The sequence below is a fragment of the Heterodontus francisci genome, chromosome 7 (genome assembly GCF_036365525.1).
Source record: "Heterodontus francisci isolate sHetFra1 chromosome 7, sHetFra1.hap1, whole genome shotgun sequence".
Taxonomy (NCBI): domain Eukaryota; kingdom Metazoa; phylum Chordata; class Chondrichthyes; order Heterodontiformes; family Heterodontidae; genus Heterodontus; species Heterodontus francisci.
In genome coordinates this window covers 74,118,542-74,145,008 of record NC_090377.1, presented here as the reverse complement: position 1 = coordinate 74,145,008, position 26,467 = coordinate 74,118,542, and the positions used below count along the sequence as shown (strand labels likewise).

Here is a 26,467-nt window from a genome sequence, read left to right as displayed (position 1 = left end):
TGGTGTCCCACAAGGATCTGTGTTGGGGCCTTAAATACTCACCATATTTATTAACAACTTAGATGATGGGATAGAAAGCCACATATCCAAATTTGCCGATGACACCAAGTTTGACAGCATTGTAAGCAGTTTGGATGGAAGCGTAACATTACAAAGAGATATTGATAGATTAACTGAATGGGCAAAACTGGGGCAAATGGATTTCAATGTAAGGTCATCCACTTTGGACCTAAAAAGGATAGAACAGGGTACTTTCTAGATACTGAAAAGCTAGAAACACTGCAGGTCCAAAGAGACTTGAGTGTTCAAGAACAGAGATCATTAAAACGTCTTGCATAGGTAGAGAAAATAATCATAAAGGCTCATGGAATGCTGGCCTTTATTCCTAGATGAATAGAATACAAGGTGGATAGAAGTCATGCTTCATCTATACAAAGCCCTGGTTAGACCACATGAGCAATTCTGGGCACCACACTGAGAAAGCATATATTGGCCTTGGAGGGAGTGCAGCATAGATTTACCATTCCACCAGACATTAGCTACTCAGTGTTGATTGGGGATCAAATCTGAACCTGCTTGGTCTCTCCAGTCCAGTTACTGACTGGATAAACTTGCTGAGTCACGGGCATTGCCAAAACATAGTAACAAACATTAAAGTCTTTGTCTCATAATGAGTGAAGTACATTGCAACAGGAGTGCGTTGCATCATCATGAGACAACTTAAAGCCATTGTATCTGATCCTTTCAGAATATCAACTCTAACACCATAATAATGGGGTTTGCTGATTTAATCCCCATTCGACTATGATTCCAATCTGATCTGAACTGCTGTGGCGAGGTATCGAGCAGAAATTAGGCAAGTCCTCACAGGAAGGAAAGCAAATCTGAGGGCACAATATCTTCACTATCACTGTTTGGTATCTGACACAGAGCAGCACTGGCCAGCCAAACTCAGCCACAGTCATTTCAAGGCCCAGATGACCAAAAAGGATTGCACACTAAATATAAAACACACCAAAAATAAAGTATTTTTTCAGGAAGTTATTAACTTTTTCATCTGATCAGTGGACTAATGCTATAAATGTCATATACTATGAATCAGTCAGAGACAGCTGATACAGAAGAAAAATGAACCATGGTAAAAAGACATTGCACGATTGCTAGTTGTAGTCTATAATTTTATACCACAGAGCAGTATAATCAGCTTATTTCATTGCTTGCTGGTTTTGTGGTCAGGTTCATTGGGTGCTATACAAATTTTAAACCATAGACAGTAGCTGTGCATTCTCTTATAGATCTGACCCACATGATCAAGTAATCAACATGACTGTACAAAATATAAAAATCTTCACAGTTTGGAACTAATAATTCAAAATATATTTATAGTTTATCAGCAGGTGCTTAATAGATCTATCATATGCATGTTGTGATAAGGTTTCTACAAATCTTCTGCATCTGACATTTTCTCATTATTAAAAAAGCAGGTCCACATTATTCACAAAGCAGATAAATGGAAGTAAAAAAATCACAAATGATCCAGCATGCAACAGTACCAATAAAGCACCAAAGAAGAAATTAGTAAGGCCTCTGAAAATACATTGTGTATGCTGTGGTTGAAAATAACATTACTTTTCTTTGCCTACCTTGATTAAGGGAGGAAAGTGAAATAGATTCAAGTAGTCAAGGGTCAGTTTTTCAATTTCAGTCTGAAAGAGAGCACAGATGGGTCTGGTAAAAGCAGGTAATCTCTTCCATTTTTTCAACAACTTCCACCTACATGTTAACAGTCAACACGTCAATTTACTAGAAAATATTTGAGAGAGAGCTCAAACGGTTGATTTTTTGACTACTGGAGTGTCTTATCTTCCAGAAATAAATATTCCTTTTTTTTTTACTATGGAAATAATTTTATTTTTGTGTAATGGTACATAGGAACAAGATTAGGCCATTCAGCCCCTCAAGCCTATCTGTCATTCAGTCAGATAATGCATATATACCTGTAGCAAAACATTTCATTCACTATGCATCTTGGTATGAATACATGTTTTCTGAAATTCAAATAGCAATGGATTTTGTCCAAACACACATCTGGAAACCCTTTCCCCCACTCTTGAGAACAGAGCAGTTTTTTGCAGTATACAAACAGGGGCAAAACCAGAAACGAAAACACCAACGTTAGAATCATAGAAGGTTTACAGCACAGGAAGAGGCCACTTGGCCCATTGTATCTGCGCTGGACGAAAGTGTGCCACCGAGTCTAATCTTCCAGCATTTGGTCCGTAGCTCTGTGGGTTATGGCACTTGACGTGCATATCCAGGCACCTTTTAAATGAGTTGAGGGTCTCTGCCTCTACTACCCTTGCAGGCAGTGATTTCCAGACCCCCACCACCCTCTGGGTGAAAAAGAGTTTCCTCATCTCCCCTACCAGTCTACTAATCACTTTAAATCTATGCCCCCTAGTCACTGATCTCCCTGCTAAGGTAAATAGGCCTTTTACCTCCACTCTATCCAGGCCCCTCACAATTTTGTAGATTTCAATCAAATCTCCCCTCAGCCTTATCTTTTCCTCGCAGAACAACCCCAGCCTATCCAATCTTTCCTCATAGCTGCATTTTTCCAGTCCCAGCAACATCCTCGTAAATCTCCTTTGTACCCTCTCTAGTGCAATTACATCCTTTCTGCAATGAGGTGACCAGAACTGCATACAGTACTCAAGTGGTGGCCTAACCAATGATTTATACAGTTCCAGCACAACCTCCCTGCTTTTATATTCTATACCTTGGCTAATAAAGGAAAGGATTCCATATGCCTTCTTAACGACCTTATCAACCTGTCCTGCTACCTTCAGCAATCTGTGAACATTCACTCCAAGGTCCCTTTCTTCCTCTACACCTCTCAGTATTCTCCCATTAATCATGTAGTCCTTTGCCTTGTTTGACCTCCCCAAATGCATCATCTCACAGTTCTCCAAGTTGAATTCCATTTGCCACTTTTCTGCCCACCTGACCAGTCTATCGACATCTCCCAGAAGCCTACAGCTATCCTCCTCACTATCTACCAATGGCAAATCTTTGTGTCTTATGCAAAATTCTTGATCATGCCCCCTACGTTTATGTCCACATGGTTTATATATACACCACAAAAAGCAGGGGACCCAGTACTGAGCCCTGCAGAACGCCACTGGAAACAGCCTTCCAGTCACTAAAACACCTGTCAACAATTTCCCTTGGTTTCCTGCCACTGAGCCAATTTTTGTATCCACCTTGCTACATTTCCCTAGATCCCATGCGATTTTATTTTTTAACCAGTCTGCCATGTGGGACCTTGTCAAAAGCCTTGCTAAAATCAATGTAGACCACATCAACTGCACTACCCTCATCAATCTTCCTTGTTATTTCTTCCTAAAAGTTTGTCAGACAAGATCTTCCCTTAACAAATCCATGCTCACTATCCTTGATTAATCTGTGCCCTTCTAAGTGACAGTTTATCCTGTCTCTCAGAATTGATTCCAATCATTTGCCCACTACTGAGGTTAGACTGTCTGGCCTGTAATTATTCGGTCTATCCCTTGTTCCCTTTTTAAACAGAGGTACAACGTTAGCAGTTCTCCAATCCTCCGGCACCACACCTGTATCCAGTGAGGACTGGAAAATGATGGTCAGATCTTCCGCTATTTCTTCCCTGGCTTCTTTTAACAGCCCTGGTGATTTACCAACTTTGAAGGATGCTAATCCCATTAATACTTCCTCTTTCCCTATGTTTACCACATCCAATACTTCACACCCTTCTTCCTTTACTACAATATCTACATTGTCCCCCTCTTTTGTGAAGACAGATGCAAAATATTCATTAAGAACAATATCAACATCTTCTGTCCCTCCAGCTCACCACCACCTTCTCAAGGGCAATTAGGGATGGGCAATAAATGCTGGCCTAGTCAGCGATGCCCACATCCCATGAATGAATAAAAAAATTTTTTTCACTGTTTTTAGGGAACAGCACAACTCTCCAAACAGGAATGGAGTATTTGCAGAACATCTTTGAAAAATTAATAAACTGAATTGATAAGAAAAGATTAAAAGACGAAGTGTGAATGTTGGAAGTGCAAAATACAAATAGAAAATACTAACGTATTTGGTGTCGACATTAGATATCAAAGCTGGGGGTGGGGGGAGCCTTCTATTCCTCAGCATCCCTCACCTTCATGAGTGCAAATATTCACAAACTTAAAATGTCTGCAGCTCAAGCTCCCGAACTGTCGAGTTTACAATTTTTTGTTGGCTGCACTTACCGTATAACATTTGAGTTTCTTATTTTCATACCTTTAAGTGAATGGTATGTCCTTTGGATTGTATTCCAATGTCTTTCATATCTTGTTCTGTTAGCAAAAGTAACCTTTGCCCAGTGATGTGATGATTTTTAAACAGTTCAGCATAACCTTTCCCGAAACAATCTGTGTCACCTATGATCAAAAAAATTACAAAAATACATACTATCTGCAAAAGTAACTGAAACTCCAGTAAGTAATGCAAAGAGATAGCAAACTGTTTTACCTTTATCTAATAGTTGTTGTATCCAAAAGTACTGCACAAAAGAAATAAAAGGAACAGGATTATAATTTGAGACAAGACAAAACATAATCTCTAATTTTATATACTTCTGTTCTTTATCTCCAAAATACTGGTGATCATAAATAAATAAATTTTCAATTGCTAATGCCAATGAAAAAGCTCACATTAGCAATGGAAAGAAAATATTAATTGTAAGGTTAAGAAACATGAGATATAAATGTTAATTCATACTAATACTGATAAATGTGATACTTTCAAGCAGCTGTATCCAAAAACAATAATAGTTTGGTTAAAGTGGCTCAAATGCAGTCTACATGTGTGTGCTGAATCATCATTAATCCTGCCTAAATGACAAACACTGTGATGATTTATCCAATTCTCTCGTCTTCCCAAGATGATATATTGTGCTGTTGTACTGTCCAAAGGCTACAGCAACCCTCCATCACCTTGCCCAAGTAACTTTTTTTATATATGTGCCTTGCCAAAATACTTGATCTCTTTTGTGATAAATTATATTCCTTACTAATCATATTGTTTGTCTTTTATTACTCAATTTAATTGTTGTATCCAAGTTCAGAGTTTTAATTTCAAAGAGAGAATCATATGCTTACCACATCCTCCTCTGTCCAAGAATATATATCTAAGGATGGCAGCAACTGAAAACAAAATTAAAGTATAAATATTACAATGTGATCATGTTGGAACAAATGAAGTGGCTACAAATGAGGATTTACAGGTTAAACAAAATCAGGGGAATGATTTTTAAACTGCACTCTATGGAACATTAAAGGCTGTCTATCTAATATCTTTGTTAAAGGTGTTGCATCCCATACATATTATTTTAAATGTTATCTCTGAATATTAGCTGACATAATAACCTTGTTCAAAAAGAACATCTAAGTAAGCATATGAAAGAGATTTTGTGCTGAGATCTCAAACTAATCAATGCTTGCTGTCATACATTCATGTACTTTCCCCACCACCATTACCTTGTCTACCTTGTTAGAGTGTAAGTCATGTTCCTGCATTGCAATTGAGAGGCATTTTCAGTTTTCTACATACACTGAGTAAAATCACTACAGCCGTTTGAAATTTAAATTTAGTCATGAAGATGGAATTTCATGGCATAAATGTTTACTTTAGTAACACAGCTGGTGACTACTTTGTAAAGCATAATAATGAAGAGCTCTGCTGCTTTTTATCATCTTTGTAGTTTCTCCCTTTTCATATCTCTCAGTTCCACACCTTCCTCTTTTAACTGGGTGGTACCGTTTACATTTGAAATTCCAGATGGTTGTTTTCAACATTGCTTTTTATTGGTTAATAAGAGAAATGCATTATAGATCATGACAGACCAACATGTTTCTTTTAACCTGAAGTGAAATGGTCTGATATGACAGACAATACCCAGAGCTGAGCTTGAGGACTGGGTAACTGTGCACATCAGGTAGCGAGGCGTGAATGTCAGTCAGCACTAGTATTCTCTAACTTGGATCCCAGAGATGGATCTAATGCTATAATAAAAGAGGTACCTGGTCACCTCAGATGGTTAACTTTAAAGAATATTTTCCAAACACCAAAGTTGCACAATACCTATGAATAGAAATAGAAAATGCTAACTGGATTTTTATTTTACAGTGCTTTTACCTCCATAGAGGCCTGATTGCATTACTTAGAAGTGTTGATTAGTTATTTAAATTTCTGTTAACATCTGAATAATAGGTCTCATTTAAAAATATGCACTTAGATTTCTTCGACCAGATAACTAATCATCTGGGGCAAGGATCTATCTTTCATAGTGACACTAGCATTTAAAAAATACATACTTTATCTGCATTGTATAGCACTACATTTTATTACATCATCATATATATTATTCAGTGATATAATCTTCCTGTACTGCACTGCCTTTAAACATTTGCAGATTTTGTATTTTAACCCCATGGTATCCATTTGCAATTTATTGTGTTTAGCTATATTTGTTGCATTAGATTAAGGAAATATAACAAAATAATTTTTAATTTTGATGAAATATAAGTTCCATATATCAACTGCAGATATTCATATTACAAAAAATGGTCCTGGGACTACAGTAAAATAAGTAATTTAGCAAGTTCTCACACAATTTATCTCCAGAACAGAAAAATTACTTTTTAGATTGGATTACGATGCTGAAAAAGGCTATGCAGAAAACATTATATTCAGAGATTCTAATACTGCTAATATTTAGAAAATTGCCTGAACTAATTTGATTAAATAGTTATTTTATTAGTATTTGAAGGTGTATCTGTTTTGAATGCACAGAACCTTTAAAGTGATTTATGATTTTGGCTGAATTTCATGATTCTGCTGCCAGCAGCAGCAGGTGTGCAAAAAGATGGTAGTCCCTCTTCTGATGTGAGTGGCTGCGCCGCCACCATTTTGCATAATGGCGGTGGCCATTGCCCCAATCATGTGGCGGGGTTGGCAATTATGACGCTGTTCACAGCATCAACTGATGCTCTCCCCATTCACACACACGCCCTTTGCAGCGTTCCCCCTGTTTACACACAAGCTCCTTTCAGATCCCCCCTCCATGCCCCCCCAAGTCACATACATACCCCTTGCAGTGTTCCCCGTTTACACACAAGCCCCTTTCAGATCTCCCCTCCATGTCCCCCCAAGACACACACAAGCCCCTAGCAGAGTTCCCCCCATTCACATATAAGCCGCTTTGACACTCGGCATAGCGGCAATGGCCACTGTAAATCTCACTTCCCCTATGCTATTCTGGTTAGGTTACCTTCCCTTTCGTGGCACTGAGGGTTCTTGCCTTGGTGGCACCAGCTTTTCAAAGTTACAAAACTGAAGGCACGTGAATGTCGCACGTCAACCACAAAATTGAGGAAGCTTCACTGGATTGCAGTGAATTAGATTCAAATTCATTTAAAGCAGCATTTCAAATATTTACATTATTATGCTGTTGCGTCGGAGCGTCAGTACTGCTACGATACTACTCTGCCTCTGACAGAATCGGCACACTGTGGTATGGAGCCGGATTTCATGCTGGATGGCTCTATGGAGATTCTCCGCCCCCCACCCCCACCCCCCACTCCTCACCATGCCACCGAATCCGCTTCCAACAAGAGAACAAGATTCAGCCCTACAGCAGATATTTAACAAATATATTCAGTATGGAACTGTGGTAAGTTAACCTAATCCTTGATAAATCAACAATTACATAGTCCACAGCAAAGAACTCGAAAGAATACCCACTTTAATACACAACAGAGAAGTGACTTATGCAGGCCAGCTTCACTTGTGTGCTAGTGTCTAACCCGTCTTCTCACCAAGCAGATTTGTACAATTTTACTTATTTCTGTGCAAATATTTTAAGTATTTTGGTGGGAATTATTTTGTACTTAATTATGGAATGTGTGTTATAAAAAATTGTATTTGGTGGTCTTCAGTTTATGCAAAGTTCACTAACAAAGGACAGGGGAATCTGTAATGGTCACATTGTACTGGTGAATGCCATAAACTACATAAGTCTTCTACTACTATAGCAAATGTTTTCAATAAAAGCCAAAATTGCTTCAGTCACGATGCTTCATGTGGTCAACTAACTTTAATCTCACCATGGAGAATAACATTTTATGCTTATACAAAATACCTAAACACCAGATATGTCACCACTTGCAGCATTTTCCTCTTCAACCCATCATTTGTGAATGAATCAAAAATTCCCTTTAAACTTGGCTCAAGTATACTATTTAATTTATAACTGATCTAGAAATGCTGAAAGTTACAGAAGTAAACTAGGATGAACTGAAAATGGAATGCTTTGTATTTCTGGCAAATTAGAACACTGAAAGATTAGAAATACTCACTATACTAATCATATTGATACCGCACATAATGTGTAATATTCTTCTGAGAAATGGCAATGGATATGGCATCTGCTCTGTCTGAATATATCTTGCAAAATCCAAATTTTTGCTTTGATTAAATAAAGAAATTAGCCTCTGCAAAGTAAACTTTGTGCACTGCAGTGACCATTTGCTTTGATAGCTTCTGTGAAAACTCCAGCAGGTAGCAGTCATGTAAGGATAATAAGTATTCTTCCTCCTCCCCAACAATTAAATTAAAATGATCTTTCTTTGTAATCCATAGCTAAAGCACTATATTGCTCGGGGTAGAATCTAGCATGTGAAAATTACCTGCAACAACTCAGGCAGCAGAGATGAGGTTAACTTTTATCTGGTTTCATCATGTTCAGCAGTGCATAAAGCAACACTATATTAGCCAGTAGTAATAACAATCTTCTCCTGCTGGTGACAATACTCTTCTCAAGTCTTCACCGAGGCAGTATCTGCCTGGAAGTAGGGAAGGCTAAACAGGAAACGAATAGAGCTATACTAGGTAAAAGGTACTATTAATCACTGTGACCACTGAAGGAAAACTACACTGTGTGAAAAATGCACTTAACCACTTTGATAAAAACATTCCAAAAACTGAAAGGTAAAATAATTGCAGTAACCAAGATTACCCATCCATTCTCTAAAAATATGACATTAAATGAGAATCAATTTAGTGAAGGATAACATTCACTTATCAGTTTTTCCCCTTATCCCTCTCTCCTAAAGAGATTAATTCACATTGCGGTACAGGTCCACGGATGACAAGTCATCCAGTTCTTCACGAGACCATTTTCATGAGTGAACCTAGATTGTCAGGTCTCTCCCCATTTCTATTGCCCCTGCTACTTCTGTAACCGCCCCCAGCTCGACAACCCTCAGTGATTCTGTGTTTCTTCAACTCTGACCTCTTGTACAGCTCCCACTTCCTTCGCCCCACCATTGATGGTCATGCCTTCAGCTGTCTCGACCCTAACCTCTGGCATTCCCTCCCTAAATCTGTCTCTTCCATTAAGACACTTCTTAAAACCTACCTCTTTGACCAAGCTTTTAATCACCTGTCCTAATATCTCTTTCTTTGGTTCGGTTCTAATTTTTGCTTGGTTGCTCTCCTGTGAAATGCCTTGGGATGTTTTATCACATTAAAGGTGCTATATCGATACAAGTTGTTGTTGTTTTGCCACTGGTTAGCAGTCACGAGCAGGAACCCTGGTTGATGTTCCCTTTCTCTAACCAAATAACACAGAGCCCAATTGGACTGCCGAGCTGGTAAAACTAATTCAGCAAAGACCAGGTGTTGATCGTGGGATGTTCTGGTCTGAATAGGTCAGTGTTACATCAGGTAATGCTTCTAGTTACTGGAGGAATAAAGTGAATTTGGACTGAAATACGGAGAAATTTAATTTTTCCATGAACTTGTGATAAATATCTTAAATCCAGTAGGTGGCACTCATATCTATCAAGTATTCCACACCGACCACATGTGGTCCACATTTACTATGCAATTTCATTAAGACCAAGATAACAAAGTCAGAGTGTTCTTTACATTTTATTTTGTCTATTAAACACTAGGTAATGCAGAGAAAAAGTTACAATTTAAAATAATCTATTATCTCAAAATCAAATAGAAGCATCTTCGGACATTTTACTACTTTAAAAGTACTATATAAATGCCAGTTGCTGTTTGGTTTCTTCGTTGCAATGTTTGGTATAAGCAAGAATTTGATGACTAACAGAAACAACACCAATTACAACTGATCAGCATTAAATATTTACTTGTTCATGGCCATGCTTTGACGAATTTGTTTTGATACAGATTGGAGCAGAAAAAGCAATTATTTGAATTCAGTATTCTCCTAGTGTTTTTCCATGCAGCAAAGAAAGAATATGAGGAGGAACTTTATAACAAGGGAGTATCTATTGCTGGAATAGTTACCTGCTGTAAGACAAGGTAACGTATGTAATGCTGTGCAAAATAATCTATAGCAGACTTGGATACGATAAGACTTGTTTTTTAAAAAATACTTCTTTCCCAAAAATGGAATCAGATTTATTTTCTGCTAATCATTACTCTGATAAATTATCTGGGACTTAATAAAACGATTGCAGTAGTGATTTATGAATCAAACAATTCAAATCTATATCCATTTGTTATAGATACTCGGATTTCCATTTCTGCTGGTTTTTAATTGGACCACAATAATTAGCAGTTAAATACCTTTAAATACATTGCTATAGCTTTACATTTATTACAAGACATAATAGGAGAGATTTTTCTAGGTTTGCACCCAGGGTTACTGAATTGTGTGGAGATAACACAATGGGAATGGGAAATTTGGGCAGATTGTAGTGTATGCCTAGAAATGAAACAAACTCCATTTTCTTCAGTTAATTTAAATGGAAGATCTGTCCCAATATCCTAAGGAGTAAATTTAGGATATTAAAAGATTAAATCTGATTTTGATGAGGGTTTTGATGAGCTACATGAGCAGAGATCAATGAATGATCTATGAACGACAAAGTCAAGAAGCCAGTGTTCACATTACTCATTTTTATTCCCCTCTGCTATTCTGTAGCTTCTTATTATGATGGCCAGAGCACTCTAATTGCTTAGTTAAAGCTCCAAGGTCATCCTGGCTTAACTTTCTCTTAAAATCACAAGTAGTATGCTCGCACAGAGGATTTCTAATCACAATGTAAAGCTTGGCTTCAACAATATTTCCACTCTCTCTAGGGCCAACATTAGCAATTATAGAGTGCTCTGACCACAGGAACACCAGAGAAAGCAAAGGAAGTAAAAGGTGAATGTAATGAAATATCCAACTTAACTATTTGGGGTTAATTCCTTTTAAGATAAGTTAAGCTTTAATTGAATCCCATTAAAATTAGTTTGTAGATCACTGCGTTTCCCTCTATCTTGTGTCATTGATTGACAGTAATATTCACTCTTGGATATTTGCTGTAAATATTAGGTAAGCTCTGTTTAAGTCCCAGCACTAGACCAGAATAGCAGATTTCCACAAGTATACATTAAAACATGGTGATCAAAATGGCAGTAATTAGATTGTTGTGCATTTGGCATTTTATTGCCAAGAATATGTGGGCAATGGACAATAACCCAAATGAAGAAACCAACAAAATCTTGTACTTATTTATTGATCTGACAAAATTAAATGCAAGAGAATCACCTAGTCCTCCATACCAGAGCAGCAAAGATGTTTGCTTTACATCATAGTCCAGAGGACGGTTCTCAAAAATGGCCAAAACTCCAGCCTTTTAATAATTTGGAGTCCTAGATACTGATTTACTCAGCAGCGGTAGAATGCAGGGATATCTCTCACCAACTGAGCTAGGAAGGTGACTGAACTCTTGTTAGAGGAGAATCTGTAAGTAGGCATCCACTGTAAAGCAGAGTAGATTAAAAGCGTGGGCGCAATAAATAGAAGTGAAAATAGTATAAAGAGTTTTGGAAGGTAGACATACACCAAACTTTTTTTTCAAAATTACTACCCAGAAGGAAAGAGAACCCAGACAACAGTAAATAAGCCACTAAGTTTATTGAAAAACAGGAAATAGAAAATAGGTAACATAACACAGAAAAGCACGCCACTTCAAAACAGCCTTTAATAATGTTAATATTCTCAAATGTTGTATAAATAAGTTTCAGATCTTATAAAAATGATTTTGTATTGAAAACTCAATGTTGAAATACTTCACTTACATTTATATTTCCACTTTTGAATTTTAAAATTTTAGAACATTTCTTTTCATAAATGGTTGCAATTCTTCAGTGTTTAGATTGATACTCTAACAAGTAACAATGCTTCAGTTTTTGCCATGCATACAAATTCTGCTTAGAAAAATAATGTAAGCTCACAACATAAAATAAGGCACTAGACCGGAAATGTTAAATTTTTTGTGTAAGAATTAGAATTGTCGTGGAAAAAGAACAAACAATTCACTAGTTTAATACTATGTGTTGCTTTAATAATGTTCAAAAGCTCTATATGCTTAGATTTAATCACTATCATGTGACCAGTGACCAAAATCCATCGTCATATTGATTTTTTTCCCCTTTCTGACACAGGTAGATTTGGAGGAATTCTGTTTGGCTTGCATATTTATCTGAATCCCAGACTGCATGACAGGTCCTGCTAGGTTCATAGACAGGATATTGCCAAAACCTTTCATCATTTCCTGCAGACTTTTGTTCATGCCATCTACCTCCCCGTTACTGGTAGCTGTGATCTGACATGACAGCTCTGTACTGTTTGACTCCTCTGTCTTAGACTCATAGAAAGACTCTTCAGAAAATTTTGCAGTAATTGGTAAGAAAGGCTAAGTAAAAAGAGGAGAAAGATCACAGATGAACACAAGAGGGAAAAGGTTAAATATCAGCACTGGAGAATATTTAGAAAAAACACAAAACTGACATGCTTTTCTATTTTGTGGTTGCTCACCATACGTGCAGCAGTTCTTAATCTTCCAATTAAGTTCTCTTCCATGTAATTTGGGCAATATTACCAGCCAACCAATTTTATTTGGAGATTTTTCATGACCACAAGCCCTATAACAACACATCGCTTTGTCTTTGGGTGCCCCAGACAACTTTTTCAGTTGTTTTCTTTCAACAGAAACTAATTTAGTAAGTTTGCATTTACTGTAATCCAAGGAATCTCTCCTATTTTCTTTTGGATTTTTTTGATGAAGACCAATGTTAATTTTATTAATTACATAACAGAACACAGATATGTGTAAACAGATTGGGACCATTTGTTTCCATCACTTGCATATGCACGTAATACCTTTGGTCTCATCATTTCCTAATGCATTGGCTTTTCAGACATATTCCTTAAGTTATGATACTGGTTAAAACAGTCTCCCCTGCACCTACTATGATCGTCCCTGGAAAACGTTGAAGAACCAAAATGTACTAAGACAACATTGTCACTATTTGAAACAGTCTGTGATAAGGAAGACCTTCCTGAAAAGTATACAGATTTTGAAACTAAGGCTTGTACAGTTCGGCTTTTTCAATTGCCTCAACTTGCATAAAGCTAAAAATATTTTAACAAATGCTGTACAGCCAGTGGTTGAATACAGTCACAAATTGATTTTCTCTCACATACAGGAATACCACATCACAAATGATGCAGATAGAAGAAAATTTTCAGAAGTTAAAGTGGAGCACTGTAAAGCATAGGAAGCAGAAGGCTTCCAGAGCTCGGCTGCAAATATATTCTTTACAGAACAGAAGACCCAAAATCTTTGTCCCATATTTGCTGGTAAAAAAGATTACCCATTTTACATGCAAGAGAACAAACGAAGAGTTATAATTTCTTTGATGTTATAGGTATTTATTAAGTGATCTTTTTTACCATAGTAAAATGTGAATAATAGTTGCAATATTAAAAACAGTTAGGTTATGTAACATCTGAACAATAAGACAGTACATAGCTATGAACACTTACAGGAGCACTGGACTGTTCCACCAGATTTTGCTCCCACATTTTCAAGCGCCTTTCTCGTTCCTTCAACTCCTGTTCTTTTGTGCTCAGATCTCGTTCAAGTTTTTTCAGTCTTTCCAAAGTGGCCTCTATTTCACATCTGTAGGAAACAATCATAGCACTCACTAATCAGAACAAATTGTTTTGGATTCCCACTTAAATTCTAATTAAATTTCACTGAATTCCAAGGTAATCACAAGTATTGGGTTGGCGCCACAACATTTTGAATTTACCACAAAGTGCTAAATATTTTATAAATGTAAATATATAAACAAAAATGATTCTTATAGTACCATGATTTATATTTAAAACAGGCTAGGAGCAGAAATTTTGTATGAAACATTTCCCAGAGTGGCATTGGTCTATTGGCCACAATTTCCATTCATGCCATGGAAGTAGAAATTGGTATTATTGTGAGAGCTCTACATAAAATAATCTCAGGCTGTTCCTAAACACCAATTTTAAAGCATAAGATGGTTAACAAGGCTAAGCAGGTCAGCATACGTCACTTAGGAATATATGGTAATTCAACAGACTACATATTTCCTTTATACAGAGTGGCGGGGGGCCGTCACAGAGCCTCGCTGCCACTGGGAAGATCGGGCCCGACAATCCCGGCACAGGTTCCATGGCGTGCCACTGCCACTGCAATCTTCCGCACACCCCTACCCCCTCTCCCAGTCATGCAGCCCGATGTTAGGAGCTTCAACAAAATCCCAACCCACCATTGTCATTCCCACTACCACAATTCAAGTAAACCATCCCACCGTCACTATATCTAGCACAACCTCCCAGTTCTACAGTCTAATACTTCTCCCCCATTCCTTGAGTATGAACAACTTATGTTTGAATAGCTGAGAAGCTGCATACTACTGGAAAACTGAGATTATAGAGGAAAGGATAATAAAATATATTTTGTAACAAAAATTTTGAATTTTTGTTATGTTTTTATAAAAACTTAACTGAAAGTCCCTAACGTCATTGCTCACTGGCAGAATGCAGCAGCTGGTTTTGACCTGCTGAGACCATTTGAAAGCAATGCATATGACATCCCTGTTGAGAAATAGATTTGCCATCTCTCATAGCACACAGATGCTTCTGATAGGTTAGTATTGATGTAAAATCTATAAATATTGGTGATGTCTTTTCAGTTGCCCTACCATGACTGTAATTTGAAACGATGAGCAACTGAATTTGTTTGACTCAGCTACTCAAATTTCATAACTTTTATAGTTTTCTAATGTTGATTTTTTTTATATAACAGAAAGTTGATTTCTAATTGTTGTATTTCCCATTTTAGGAGCTGTATACCTTGAGATTTAAATTTTAACAAACGCTCAACTAGAAATCAAAGTTGGTTCATTTTAAATGTTGAGAGTGTGGACTGAGTGCTGAGGCTATTTGTAGCACCCCTGCAGCTATGCCAGGTCAGATCAGCTAAATTCACACAGATCAAGGATTGACAAGCTGGGAGTTTCTTGATTTCCATGGCTCAGTAACATACTGGCCAGTACATTACTCACTGAGCCATTGAGAAAACAGAAGTTGGTGGGCTGAAGTTTGTGCCCACGACAGGGCTCCCGACGGTGGACTGAAAGGACGGGCCGAATCCCGCCTCGGCTATCTGGAGACCCCCGGAGTGACTCTACGGCACTGGGCCAATTAACAGGCCGGCTCCAGGCTCCCTGTCCCTTTAAAGACGGGGAATCCCCCCACCCCCCTCCGCTCTCGAAGGAGGCATGGTGAGTTGCTGCAATGCATCTTGTATATGGTACACACTGCTGCCACTGTGCGTCAGTGGTGGAGGGCATGAATGTTGAAGGTGGTGGATGGGGTGCCGATCAAGCGGGTTGCTTTGCCCTGGATGGTGTTGAGCTTCTTGAGTGTTGTTGGAGCTGCACCCATCCAGGCAAGTGGAGAGTATTCCATCACACTCCTGACCTGCAGAGTGGACAGGCTTTGGGGAGTCGGGAAGTGGGTTACTCGCCGTAGAATTCCCTGCTTTTGTAGCCACAGCATTTATGTGGCTGGTCGATGGTAATCCCCAAGATGTTGATGGTGGGGTTTCAGCAATGGTAATATCATTGAATGTCATGGCGAGATGGTTAGATTCTCTTTATTGGAGATCGTCATTGCCTGGCACTTGTGTGACGCGAATGTTACTTGCCACTTCTCAGCCCAAGCCTGGATGTTATGCAAGTCTTTCTGCATATGGACATGGACTGCTTCAGTATTTAAGGAGTTGCGAATGAACAAAGAACAAAGAACAAAGATGATTACAGCACAGGAACAGGCCCTTCGGCCCTCCAAGCCTGCGCCGATCCAGATCCTCTCTCTAAACATGTCGCCTATTTTCTAAGGTTCTGTATCTCTTTTCTTCCTGCCCATTCATGTATCTGTCTAGATACATCTTAAAAGACTCCATCGTGCCCGCATCTACCACCTCCGCTGGCAATGCGTTCCAGGTGCCCACCACCCTCTGCGTAAAGAACTTTCCACGCATATCCCCCCTAAACTTTTCCCCTTTCACTTTGAAAATGGTACTGAACATCGTATAATCATCAGCGACCATCCCCACTTCTGACCTTATGATGGAGGGAGGTCATTGATGAAGCAGCTGAAGATGGTTGGGCCAAGGATGCTACCCTGAGGAACTCCTGCAGCAATGTCCTGGAGCAGAGATGATTGGCCTCCAACAACCACAACCACCTTCCTTTGTGCTAGCTATGACTCCAACCAGGGAAGTGTTTTCCCCCTGATTACCATTGACTTCAATTTTGTTAGTGGTCCTTGATGCCATACTCGGTCAAATGCTGCCTTGACATCAAGGACCATCACTCTCACCTCACCTCGAGTTCAGCTCTTGTCACGCACATCAGAAGTGCAATGATACAAAATTCATGGACCAACTCTGAAGAGTTATGAAAAAATAGGCTTTGTCTTTAATAATGAACCTTTATTTTAAAAAGTGAACAATGGTCCAAAATGGCCACCAAAGAAAAGGGGAATAACCTTTTGTGTACTTAAACAGTCTGACAAAGACAAAGGACAAGTCTTCAAAGCCAAAAGGTGTTCATGAAACCCATCTCACACCTATCATACAAACATTCCAGAATTGAATGTCTTCTTCTAAAACAAAGGAGGTGTGAAGTAGCCACGTCCTGGGCCATTGTGTGATTACCAGAAAGAAACCAGAGTGTCTCCTAACAGGAGGTGAGAGGTAACACAGTTTTACCTTAAAACAAAGACAGCCAGAGAGAGACAGACAGAGAGAGACAGAGACTGACCCAGGAGGTGAAGCTACTTGTAACAGCTGGCATTCCAGCAAGCCAGAAAGCACATGCCCTGCTGAAAAAATCCAACATCTACATTATGTAGCAGAGAGAGCTGGAAGTGACCTACCATCTTCAACAGAACCTTCAATTAAGAGAGAAATCTACAATCATCTTTGGCCTGCAACTATCTGGAACTTGAGTCTCAAAAGAATTCAACAGGTTTATCGTAACCTTTCTCCCCTACAAAACCCCACCTACCTCCTTCCCTTTTATATCTGTTTCTTCTTGTGCGTGTGTGTATGTGCGCACGGGAGACAGAGTGAGTGAATGCGTAAGCGAATGAGGTTACGAGAATTCTGGGTTAAGGTGAATTGACTTTCTGTTTTTTAAAACCTACAAGAAAACCTGTCGCTGTCTGTTTATTTGAAAACTAAAACCCCAAGGGTGGGGGAGAACTCTTAATACAAATACACTTTCTGTGGTCAGGTGGGGAGTTGAACAGTAGGGAACCATCCACTTCACACTACGTGGCCGTAACACTCTTTTGTCCATGTTTGCACCAAGGCTGTAATGATTTCGGGAACCGAGCAGTCCTGGCAGAACCCAAACTGAGCATTGCTGTTTAAGTGGTGCTTGATAGCACTGTCAACTACACCTTACATTACTTTGATGATGATTGAGAGTAGACTGCTGGGGTGGTAATTGGCCAGGTTGGATTTGTCCTGCTTTTTCTGGATAGGACATACCTGGGCAATTTCCCACATTGTCAGGTAGATGTCAATGTCCTAGCAGTACTGGCCCAGCTTGGCTAGGGGCACGGCTAGTTCTGCAGTGCAACTTTTCAGTACTATAGCCAGGATGTTGTCAGGACCCAAAGCCTTTGCAGTATCCAGTGCCATCAGCTGTTTGGCTAAAGACTGGCATCTGTGATGCTGGGGACCTCAGGAGGAGGCCCGAGATGGATCATCCACTCGCCACTCCTGGCTGAAGGTTCAACAAATGCTTCAACCTTTTCTTTTGCATTGGTGTGCTGGGCTTCCCATCATTGAAGATGATGATATTTGTGGAGCCTCCTCTCTTGTTAGTTGTCTAATTTTCCACCAACATTCACGACTGGATGTGGCAGGACTGCAGAGCTTTGATCTGATCAATTTGTTGTGGGATTGCGTAGCTCTGTCTATTGTATGCTGCTTCCGCTGTTTGGCATGCAAGTAGTCCTGTGTTGTAGTTTCACCAGGTTGACACTTCATTTTTAGGTATGCATGGTGTTGCTCCAGGCATGCTCTCCTGATTGAACTATGCTGTCCAGTTCAGTGCTTCACACAAGGTTACTCAATTGTTACTGCGCCTAGCTTACCTCTGCATGATTAAGCTTATCGAAAGCCACTGTGGTAAAATGCATGTTTCCACCTGCCACAAGACGAGTTCCTGATCTCAATCACATCTTCGACGAAAAGTGTTGAGCAGCAAGGAAAATAGCCTTCCCTTGTGCACCTTTTAATAATTCTTGACTACTCCTGCACTAACAAACTCATCATGGCAGGCAGGCTCTCAACTAAGCAATAAATTAAATTAAAAGCCTTTGCTTTAACTTGTTAAGCAATTATTTGTGGGATAAGTAAGTTAACATTTAACTATAAAACCTGATATTATTTATATCTTATTTCCAGGTTTACGTTGACGGAATAAATCAAAGCCAATTTTTATTACATGTGGTTGCATGATTTTCATCATCATTTTTGGGATCATATTCCACTGTCAGCTGCATTTTTCTGTGAAACCCACATGCCAGATTTGTTTTCCAATGAGCCATTTACCCAAAACATTTTATTCAAACTGGACTACAATTTACTAGTTCTTACATCCATTTCATCCATCATCTTTGCAATCCACCGTTCCTGCTCAAGAAAATTAGTTTAATATTTTTAATCTTATTGAAGCTATGAATAATTGGTCCAATCTATAAATGATTATCCCCATCCCAGTACTGACCCAATCCTTAAAACAAGATAATACATAGTGCAGTATATTGATCACAGCAACAAACTGCACACTTTAGTAAGAATGACGCAGATGTCATCATTATACAGCTGCAACATGCAAGCCTTGCAGTGCTCATTAGTCTCCACTGAGTCACTGCCACTACGTTTTCAGCATTGAGCAATGCTATTTATATGGTCTCATGTGACACATAAAAATAACTCTTCACCTCATGCTCACTTTTTCCATGCAGACAGTAAATGTTTGCTCTAATTGAGTTTCTTGGTGTGACAATTTGGTTGCAAAACTTATGGAATATATTACAAGCCATTTGTGTGTTCTACTTTTAATTAAACATTTTCCTCTGCCAAGATTTTCTTTCTACTTTGACCATAGCTGCTGTCACAACACAGTCCTGAATTAACATCACCGTTGCCTAGAATAATGCCAGCATTTGCTTAAAACAGATGTGAGTGAGAACCATCAAACAAGTATTTATTATAGTCCATACAAAATATAACTACTTCCCATACCTGAAATCTGAAGATATCACATCAACTGATCCCAACAATGTAACTTGGAATTTTATTTAAACTTCCTGTCAATGAATCATTCCAAATAATTTTAATATCCTACTTGGTCTTCATCTCATACACCTGTACATCTTTTGCTTTGATAGTCCTTTACTAATATTTTTTTCCTCTCAATAATTTTCTACCCTCCTTTTCTGAAAACACTGATTTTGGTTCCATATGTCATAGCCAAGTGATCATTTTTCAGCTGTGAGCCCAAACAGTAAGTGTTGGTCGGCATTTCAATTTTATTGATACTTAAAAATTCATTTTAGTTCAGAAAAAAGAAATAATGGCAATATATCATGATCAACTGTAAATAAATTATAATGCCACATTCATAGCTTTTGCTGTGTTCATGACCAAAGACTTTCCAACATATACAACCCCTCAAAGACACCAAGGAGATAGCAATTCATTTCATCAGGCATCACTCAATCCTTCGGACTATAGCTGAGTTAATAAAATTTGTACAGGTTAAAAAGTAAAAATCCATGACTCCTCCCATAGTCAAGGCAATGCTTTCAGTATTCCAGCCCACCATCTGTTGTGCTTATTAATTCATTTCAGTAGTCAATCATATTATCAAACATAATGACAAAGCTGAGGAATGTTTAAAGTTACTTTGTGAGGTGAATGAATCAAGTTAATTTCAAAGTGATAATCCCCAGTGAAGCCTCCAAAAAAGCATTTACAGGATAAAGCTATCAGTACTTAACATATTTACATATTTTAGATTGTGGAACTGCAGAATAAAGTTTCTGTCTTGACAGTGTGCTGTTGACCATAGATATGCAGCACTCCAAGCTGTTGACAGCACAACATGAATATAAGGGAGGAAAACTCACCTTTTACACTGCATCAGAGACAGCAGGCCTCTGTTCTACAAACCCTCAAGTAGCACAATAGGATAGTTACACTCAGGTTGCAGGTCGCTGACTGTATGCCATTTTTTTGGTACCATACCAATGATATAGAAACAGTAGCCTAGCTGTGGTATTTCCCCTATATTCCAAAGCTTAAAGGCTTAATAGATTAAACTAACCATCCTACATGCTGAAAGAGGATAAAATCCTACCTCCACTGAGCCTTGTTGTGCAAGAAGGAGTTGCACTGGTCCGGAAGTTTGCTGTCATGTGACATAATCTCAAGAATCCCTAAGATCTGCTTAAAATTTGGCCTTTTCTGTAGGAACCAACAAGAAGTAAATGTAAATGCAATAATCAATTAACTTCTTATACTGTGCACAGTGTCATCTATAAATTTAATGTAAATGGAAGATGAGGATGTTGATAGTTGGCACAAATTTATATGTTGCATTGAAGTTGAGATGTCCCAGAACTGACTGACCATAGCACTTGATTGCACAAAGATTGGTACTAAAGAAAATAGTGTAGACAAGAGCATAAAATTACAAAGAGACGTTGATAGATTAAGTGAATGGGCAAAACTGTTGCAGATGGATTTTATTGCAGTTAAGTACTAGATCATCCCTGCTGGACCAAAAAAAATGTTAGATCTGAGTATTATTTAAATGGTGAAAAGCTAGGAACAGTGAAGATCCATAGCGATTTAGGAGTTCAAGTACACAGATCATTAAAATGTAGTACAAAAACAAGAAATGCTGGAATCACTCAGAAGGTCTGGCAGCATCTGTGGAAAGAGAAGCAGAGTTAACGTTTCGGGTCAGCGACCCTTCCGAAGAAGGGTCGCTGACCCGAAACGTTAACTCTGCTTCTCTTTCCACAGATGCTGCCAGACCTGCTGAGTGATTCCAGCATTTCTTGTTTTTGTTTCAGATTTCCAGCATCCGCAGTATTTTGCTTTTATTAAAATGTAGTAGTCAGGTACAAAAAATAATTTAAAAAGGCTAATGGAATGTTAGCCTTCATAGTGGGCTAGAATACAAAGGGAACGAAGTTTCGATACAGCTATACAAAGTCCTGGCTGCACACAGTTCTGGGCATCGCACATCAGTAAGGAGATATTAGCCGTGGAAGTATATTGCAGATTCCCCAGAATATTACTAGGGGTCCAAGGGTTAGATTGTGAGGAGAGATACATAAACTAAGCTTGTATTCCCCAGAATAAAGAGGATTAAAGCGGTGATTTGATTGAAGTTTTTTGGGATTTTGAAAGATCCTGACTGGGTGGTTAGAGAGAAAAATTTAGCTGGTGGGACAATCTAGGGCCAGGGGACATAACCATTAAATCAGAGCCAGGCCGTTAAGGGAGAAATTAGGAATCACTTCTTCATGCAATGGATGGTAGAAGTGTAGAAACCTCTTGCACAAAAAGCAGTAAATGCTAGCTCAGTTAACAATTTTAAATCTGAGATCGATAGACATTTGTTAGACAAAGTTATTAAAGGATATGAAACCAAGGCAGGTGGATGGAGTTAAGATACAGATCAGCCATGATCTCAAATGAATGGCAGAACAGGTTCAAGAGCTGAATGGCCTGCTCTTATGTTCTTTTTTATATCAAATAGTTTATTATTTATGGATAACATCACTGAAACCTTTTATTTCCTTCACACTACTTACATCTTTTAGTATTGAATCAGTATGTCAAAGCTAACTACAGCATGTTGCAGTGTAATTTAACCCAGTTCTGCAATAATCGCAAAACATGGACAACATTGTAGTTACTGTGATTGACAGTACTACTGTTCCTTTCCAAAGGAAGGAAGGTGGATGTGTGAAGCACTGACTTCCAACAACACAAACTTGAAAAGAAAATATGTCGGAAATACTTGCTTTAAATATCCACGTGCTGAATATACAATATCTGAAGTCTACAATTATTTTGGTGAAGTCCACCGAATTCAAAAGTTCTATAGGTCTTTTTATGTTAAAAGAGCATAGCTGATAGTAAATGCACACTTCTCCTGTTGGCAGCTGCACTCATAAATATGACCTTCATTATTCTGACAGCAGTAGACCACTGTTGTGTCCATCTTGAAAGCTGCTGCCAGATTCACTGGCTCTAATTCTGGCCTATTAAATGTGAGTCATGGCATCAATGTCAGCAGCAAGAATACAGTTCATCCATGCTAAGTGGCGAAGATCTTATCAGTAATTTTCTGCAAGAATAGTATTTGATTTTTCAGATAATTGATGCTGATTGTATTTGTACAGGAGGGAAGCGTGCAGCTCTATTTAGTAATATTGGCTTCGAGAAGGATAGTGGCGGCTCCGAGATGTGGCATACTGCTGATCATGGCAAGCTGCCCAATTAGAAACTGATGGAAACAAAGAGCTAGAGTGGCATCATTTTGCTGCATGCATGCACAGGAAAACAAGTCAGTCTTCTCAAACATACCTCCTAAGGGCCTAAGGAGAACCACATTGGATGAGTAACATAAATGGGAGATGGCAGCCTATGGAGTTTGGTATAATATAACAGGATTACAAAATAAAAGCCCCCTATAGGAATGTGTATCTGAGAGCCGCAGCTGTTTTTTCTATATGTTTTTAACACAGTACACTGCTCAATCTCACAATCAGTTCATTTTAGGAACATTGCATTAGGTGCTTCAGGCTGTGTGAAGGAACCATAACTGATGAATGGTTACATTTGTCAAGCCCATGAATACTTTTGGTGTTCTAAAAAACATAGCGCCGGCACAGACACGATGGGCCGAAGGGCCTGTTTCTGTGCTGTATAACTCTATGACAAGTACAGAGGTCCCCAATGTGTGCATTGTAGCAGAGATCCAACAGTACTGAGAAGTGCTCTCTTCCATTTAATTCATTTGTAGAAAGTGACGTGTTGATTGACAGCAGCTTTTGGGTCCCATGAAAATATGGGTCTCCAAGGCTGCAAAATTTATACTAGATAATGCTGTAAGTAGAAGAACCTCCCCAATAGCCCATGTCCCCCAATCCAACTCTGTCATCAAACACATTCTCTCAATGTAAAAAATAGTTTAAGATCTCAGTACTTACTTTGGGATGCATTTCCCAGGACTGATGCAGTAGTTCTGCAAAACTGGCAGGACAGCCCTTCGGAATGGTCAATCTCTGTAATAATAGCAAATTATTACACAAAGTAAACCTAAGAAAACATGGATAGTAGAATCAACCAAGCTGGTACTTTATAATTTTCTTCCTTCCTTCCTGAAGACAGCAACATCGTACTGTAGTGTGGTTTCAAGAGTGTCAGCACCACTCTGTATTTCATTCAATTTTTTTTTATTTGTTTCTGGGATGTGAGCATCACTGGCAAAGCCAGCATTTGCTGTCCATCCCTAATTGCCCTTGATAAGGTGGTGGTGAGCCGCCTTCTTGAACTGCTACAGTAGGTACACTCACAGTGCTGTTAGGGAGAGTGTTCAAGGAATTTGACCCAGCAACCGTGAAGGAATGGCAATATCGTTCCAAATCAGGATGTTGTATGGCTTGGAGGAGAATTTGCAGGTGCTGGTGTTCCCGTGCATCTGCTGCCTTTGTCCTAGGTGGTAGAGGTTGTGAGTTTGAAAGGTTCTAAGAGGTTTGGTGAGTTGATGCAATGCAACTTGGATATGGTACACACTGCTGCCACTGTGTGCCTATGGTGGAAAGAGAAAATCTTTAAGGTGGTGGATGGGATGCCAATCAAGGAGGCTGCTTTGGCCTGGATGATGTCGAGCTTCTTCAGTGTTGTCGGAGCTGCACCCATCCAGGCTAGTGGAGGGTATTCCATCACACTCCTGACTTGTAGATGGTGGACTGGCTTTGGGAAGTCCGGAGATGAGTAATTTGCTGCAGAATTCCCAGCTCTGAACTACTCTTGTAGCCTCAGTATTTATGTGGTTGGTCCAGTTCAGTTTCTGGTCAATGATCATTCCCAGGGTGTTGATTGCGGGGGATGCAGAGATGGCAATGCCGTTGACATCAAGGGGAGATGGTTAGATTCTCTCTTGATGGAGATGGTCATTGCCTGGAACTCGTGTGGCGCAAATGTTACTTGCCATTTATCAGCCCAAGCCTGAATGTGGTCCACGTCTTACTGCATGCGGGCAGAGATGGCTTCAGTATCTGAGGAATGTCAAATGATACTGAGCATTGTGCAATCATCAGCAAATATCACCTTACGATAGAGGGCAAGTCATTGATGAAGCAGCTGAAGATGGTTGGGCCTAGGACACTACCCTCAGCAACCCTTGCAGCAATGTCCTTGGGCTTAGATAATTGGCCTTCAACAAGCACAACCATCTTCCTTTGTGCTAAGTATGACTCCAGCCAGTGGACAGCTTTCCCCGGATTCCCACTGATTTCAACTTTGCTAGGGCTCCTTGATGCCATATTTGGTCAAATGCTGCCTTGATGTCATGTTACCTCTGGCATTCAGCTCTTTTGTGTATGATTGGACCAAGGCTCGATTGAAGTTTATCTTCATTGGTGAGCTTTCACAGGCTGTGTGTCCAACCTTTTCGTGTGGAGGGCTACATGACAATTTTTATCATACATAAGGGGCCAGTGAGACAATTTTTTTTTTAAAAAGATAAAGTTATTAAAAATTTATCTATTAATCAAAACAACAAATGTGCATTTCTGTGAAGAAGTTTTAAATGAGAAGATTAATTTATTGACTTACTTTCTCATCATTATGTTAGACACTGATTTAGTGAGCTACCTGGCATTTTTTTGCTTGCACAAGTAGTCAATGTTTGCCCACACACTGTAGCGATGCAGAGTATTTTGGATAGATGTCTGTCAGGAGTGATCTTGGTCACTCTCTCCCTCTCTCTCTGTGTCTATCGCTCCATGTGTTTCCCCCTCTCTGTGTTGTTTCCCCCCCCCTCTCTGTCCATGCCCTTTCTCTCTCTGCACCCCCCGTGCGCGTGTCTCTCTCTGTCCCTCCCACCCTCTCTGACAGTTGCAGGGTGTGGGAGCGCTCATCACAGCAACTTTGTAGTTGGTCAGTTTTTTTTTAAATTGCGCTGTCAGTTTCACAGCTGACAGTTGCTAACATCAGGAACAGCAGTTTCTGAACTTTGGACAGATTCGGGCTGAAGTCAGAACCCACCAGAAAATCCCAAATCTATCTGAAGTTGGGAAATCGCTGTTCCCGATGTCAGCACTTGTCAGCAGTGAAACTGACAGCATGATTTTATTCAAAAGCCAGTCTGAAAGACGACGACAATGGAAAATTTCTCATCTCTGAAATACACCTGCGGGCAGATGGAAACCTTTGGCAGGCCAGATGGTGACCCACGGGCCGTATGTTGGACAGCCCTGGTTTACTTGTAGGAAGCATTACTACTAATTCTGCTTGTGTCCTCACCTAATGTCCACATGTACAACTTCCAGCGAGAATTACTGAATACCAAACAGGAGCGAAAGCCCAGGCCAAATTTTCCCATCCTACCCAATGGACACTAAAATCAATTTTATCAGCGCCACGTGTCAGTTAACTCAGCATGGACTTAGATCAAAGTTGCGGCGTCACTACCCTATGTAGCTTTTTAAACACACCACATAGTACATTTACCCACTAAGTTACTGGGGGAAGATGTTAATATAGGCCTTTTGGAAATAAATGCTCCAGAGGCTTTGGAACGCAATCGTGTACAGCCAAGGACAAAAAGTTAGGATGTCAAACACGGTAATTTATAAAATCAGTATTGACTCTCCACATCATTGTCTCAATTTTCAGGTTTTGCAATAGATATTTTCCTG

General features: G+C 39.3%; 1 protein-coding gene across 3 annotated transcripts in view; it reads right to left on the bottom strand.

Moving 5' to 3' along the window:
* The window catches only part of LOC137372068 (mitogen-activated protein kinase kinase kinase 20-like), a 163,964-nt gene that overhangs the window by 58,725 nt on the left and 78,772 nt on the right, over positions 1 to 26,467 (bottom strand). For 2 of the 3 annotated variants that reach the window (XM_068035428.1, XM_068035429.1), the window contains 7 exons: positions 23,753 to 23,827; positions 20,881 to 20,987; positions 13,940 to 14,075; positions 5,184 to 5,228; positions 4,555 to 4,585; positions 4,324 to 4,463; positions 1,644 to 1,706 (listed from right to left, as the gene is read on the bottom strand). In XM_068035428.1, the coding sequence (XP_067891529.1) occupies positions 1,644 to 1,706; positions 4,324 to 4,463; positions 4,555 to 4,585; positions 5,184 to 5,228; positions 13,940 to 14,075; positions 20,881 to 20,987; positions 23,753 to 23,827 (597 nt within the window). Of the gene's footprint in view, positions 1 to 1,643; positions 1,707 to 4,323; positions 4,464 to 4,554; positions 4,586 to 5,183; positions 5,229 to 10,087; positions 12,807 to 13,939; positions 14,076 to 20,880; positions 20,988 to 23,752; positions 23,828 to 26,467 lie in introns of those variants that run through there. The other variant, XM_068035430.1, reaches the window with a different exon arrangement.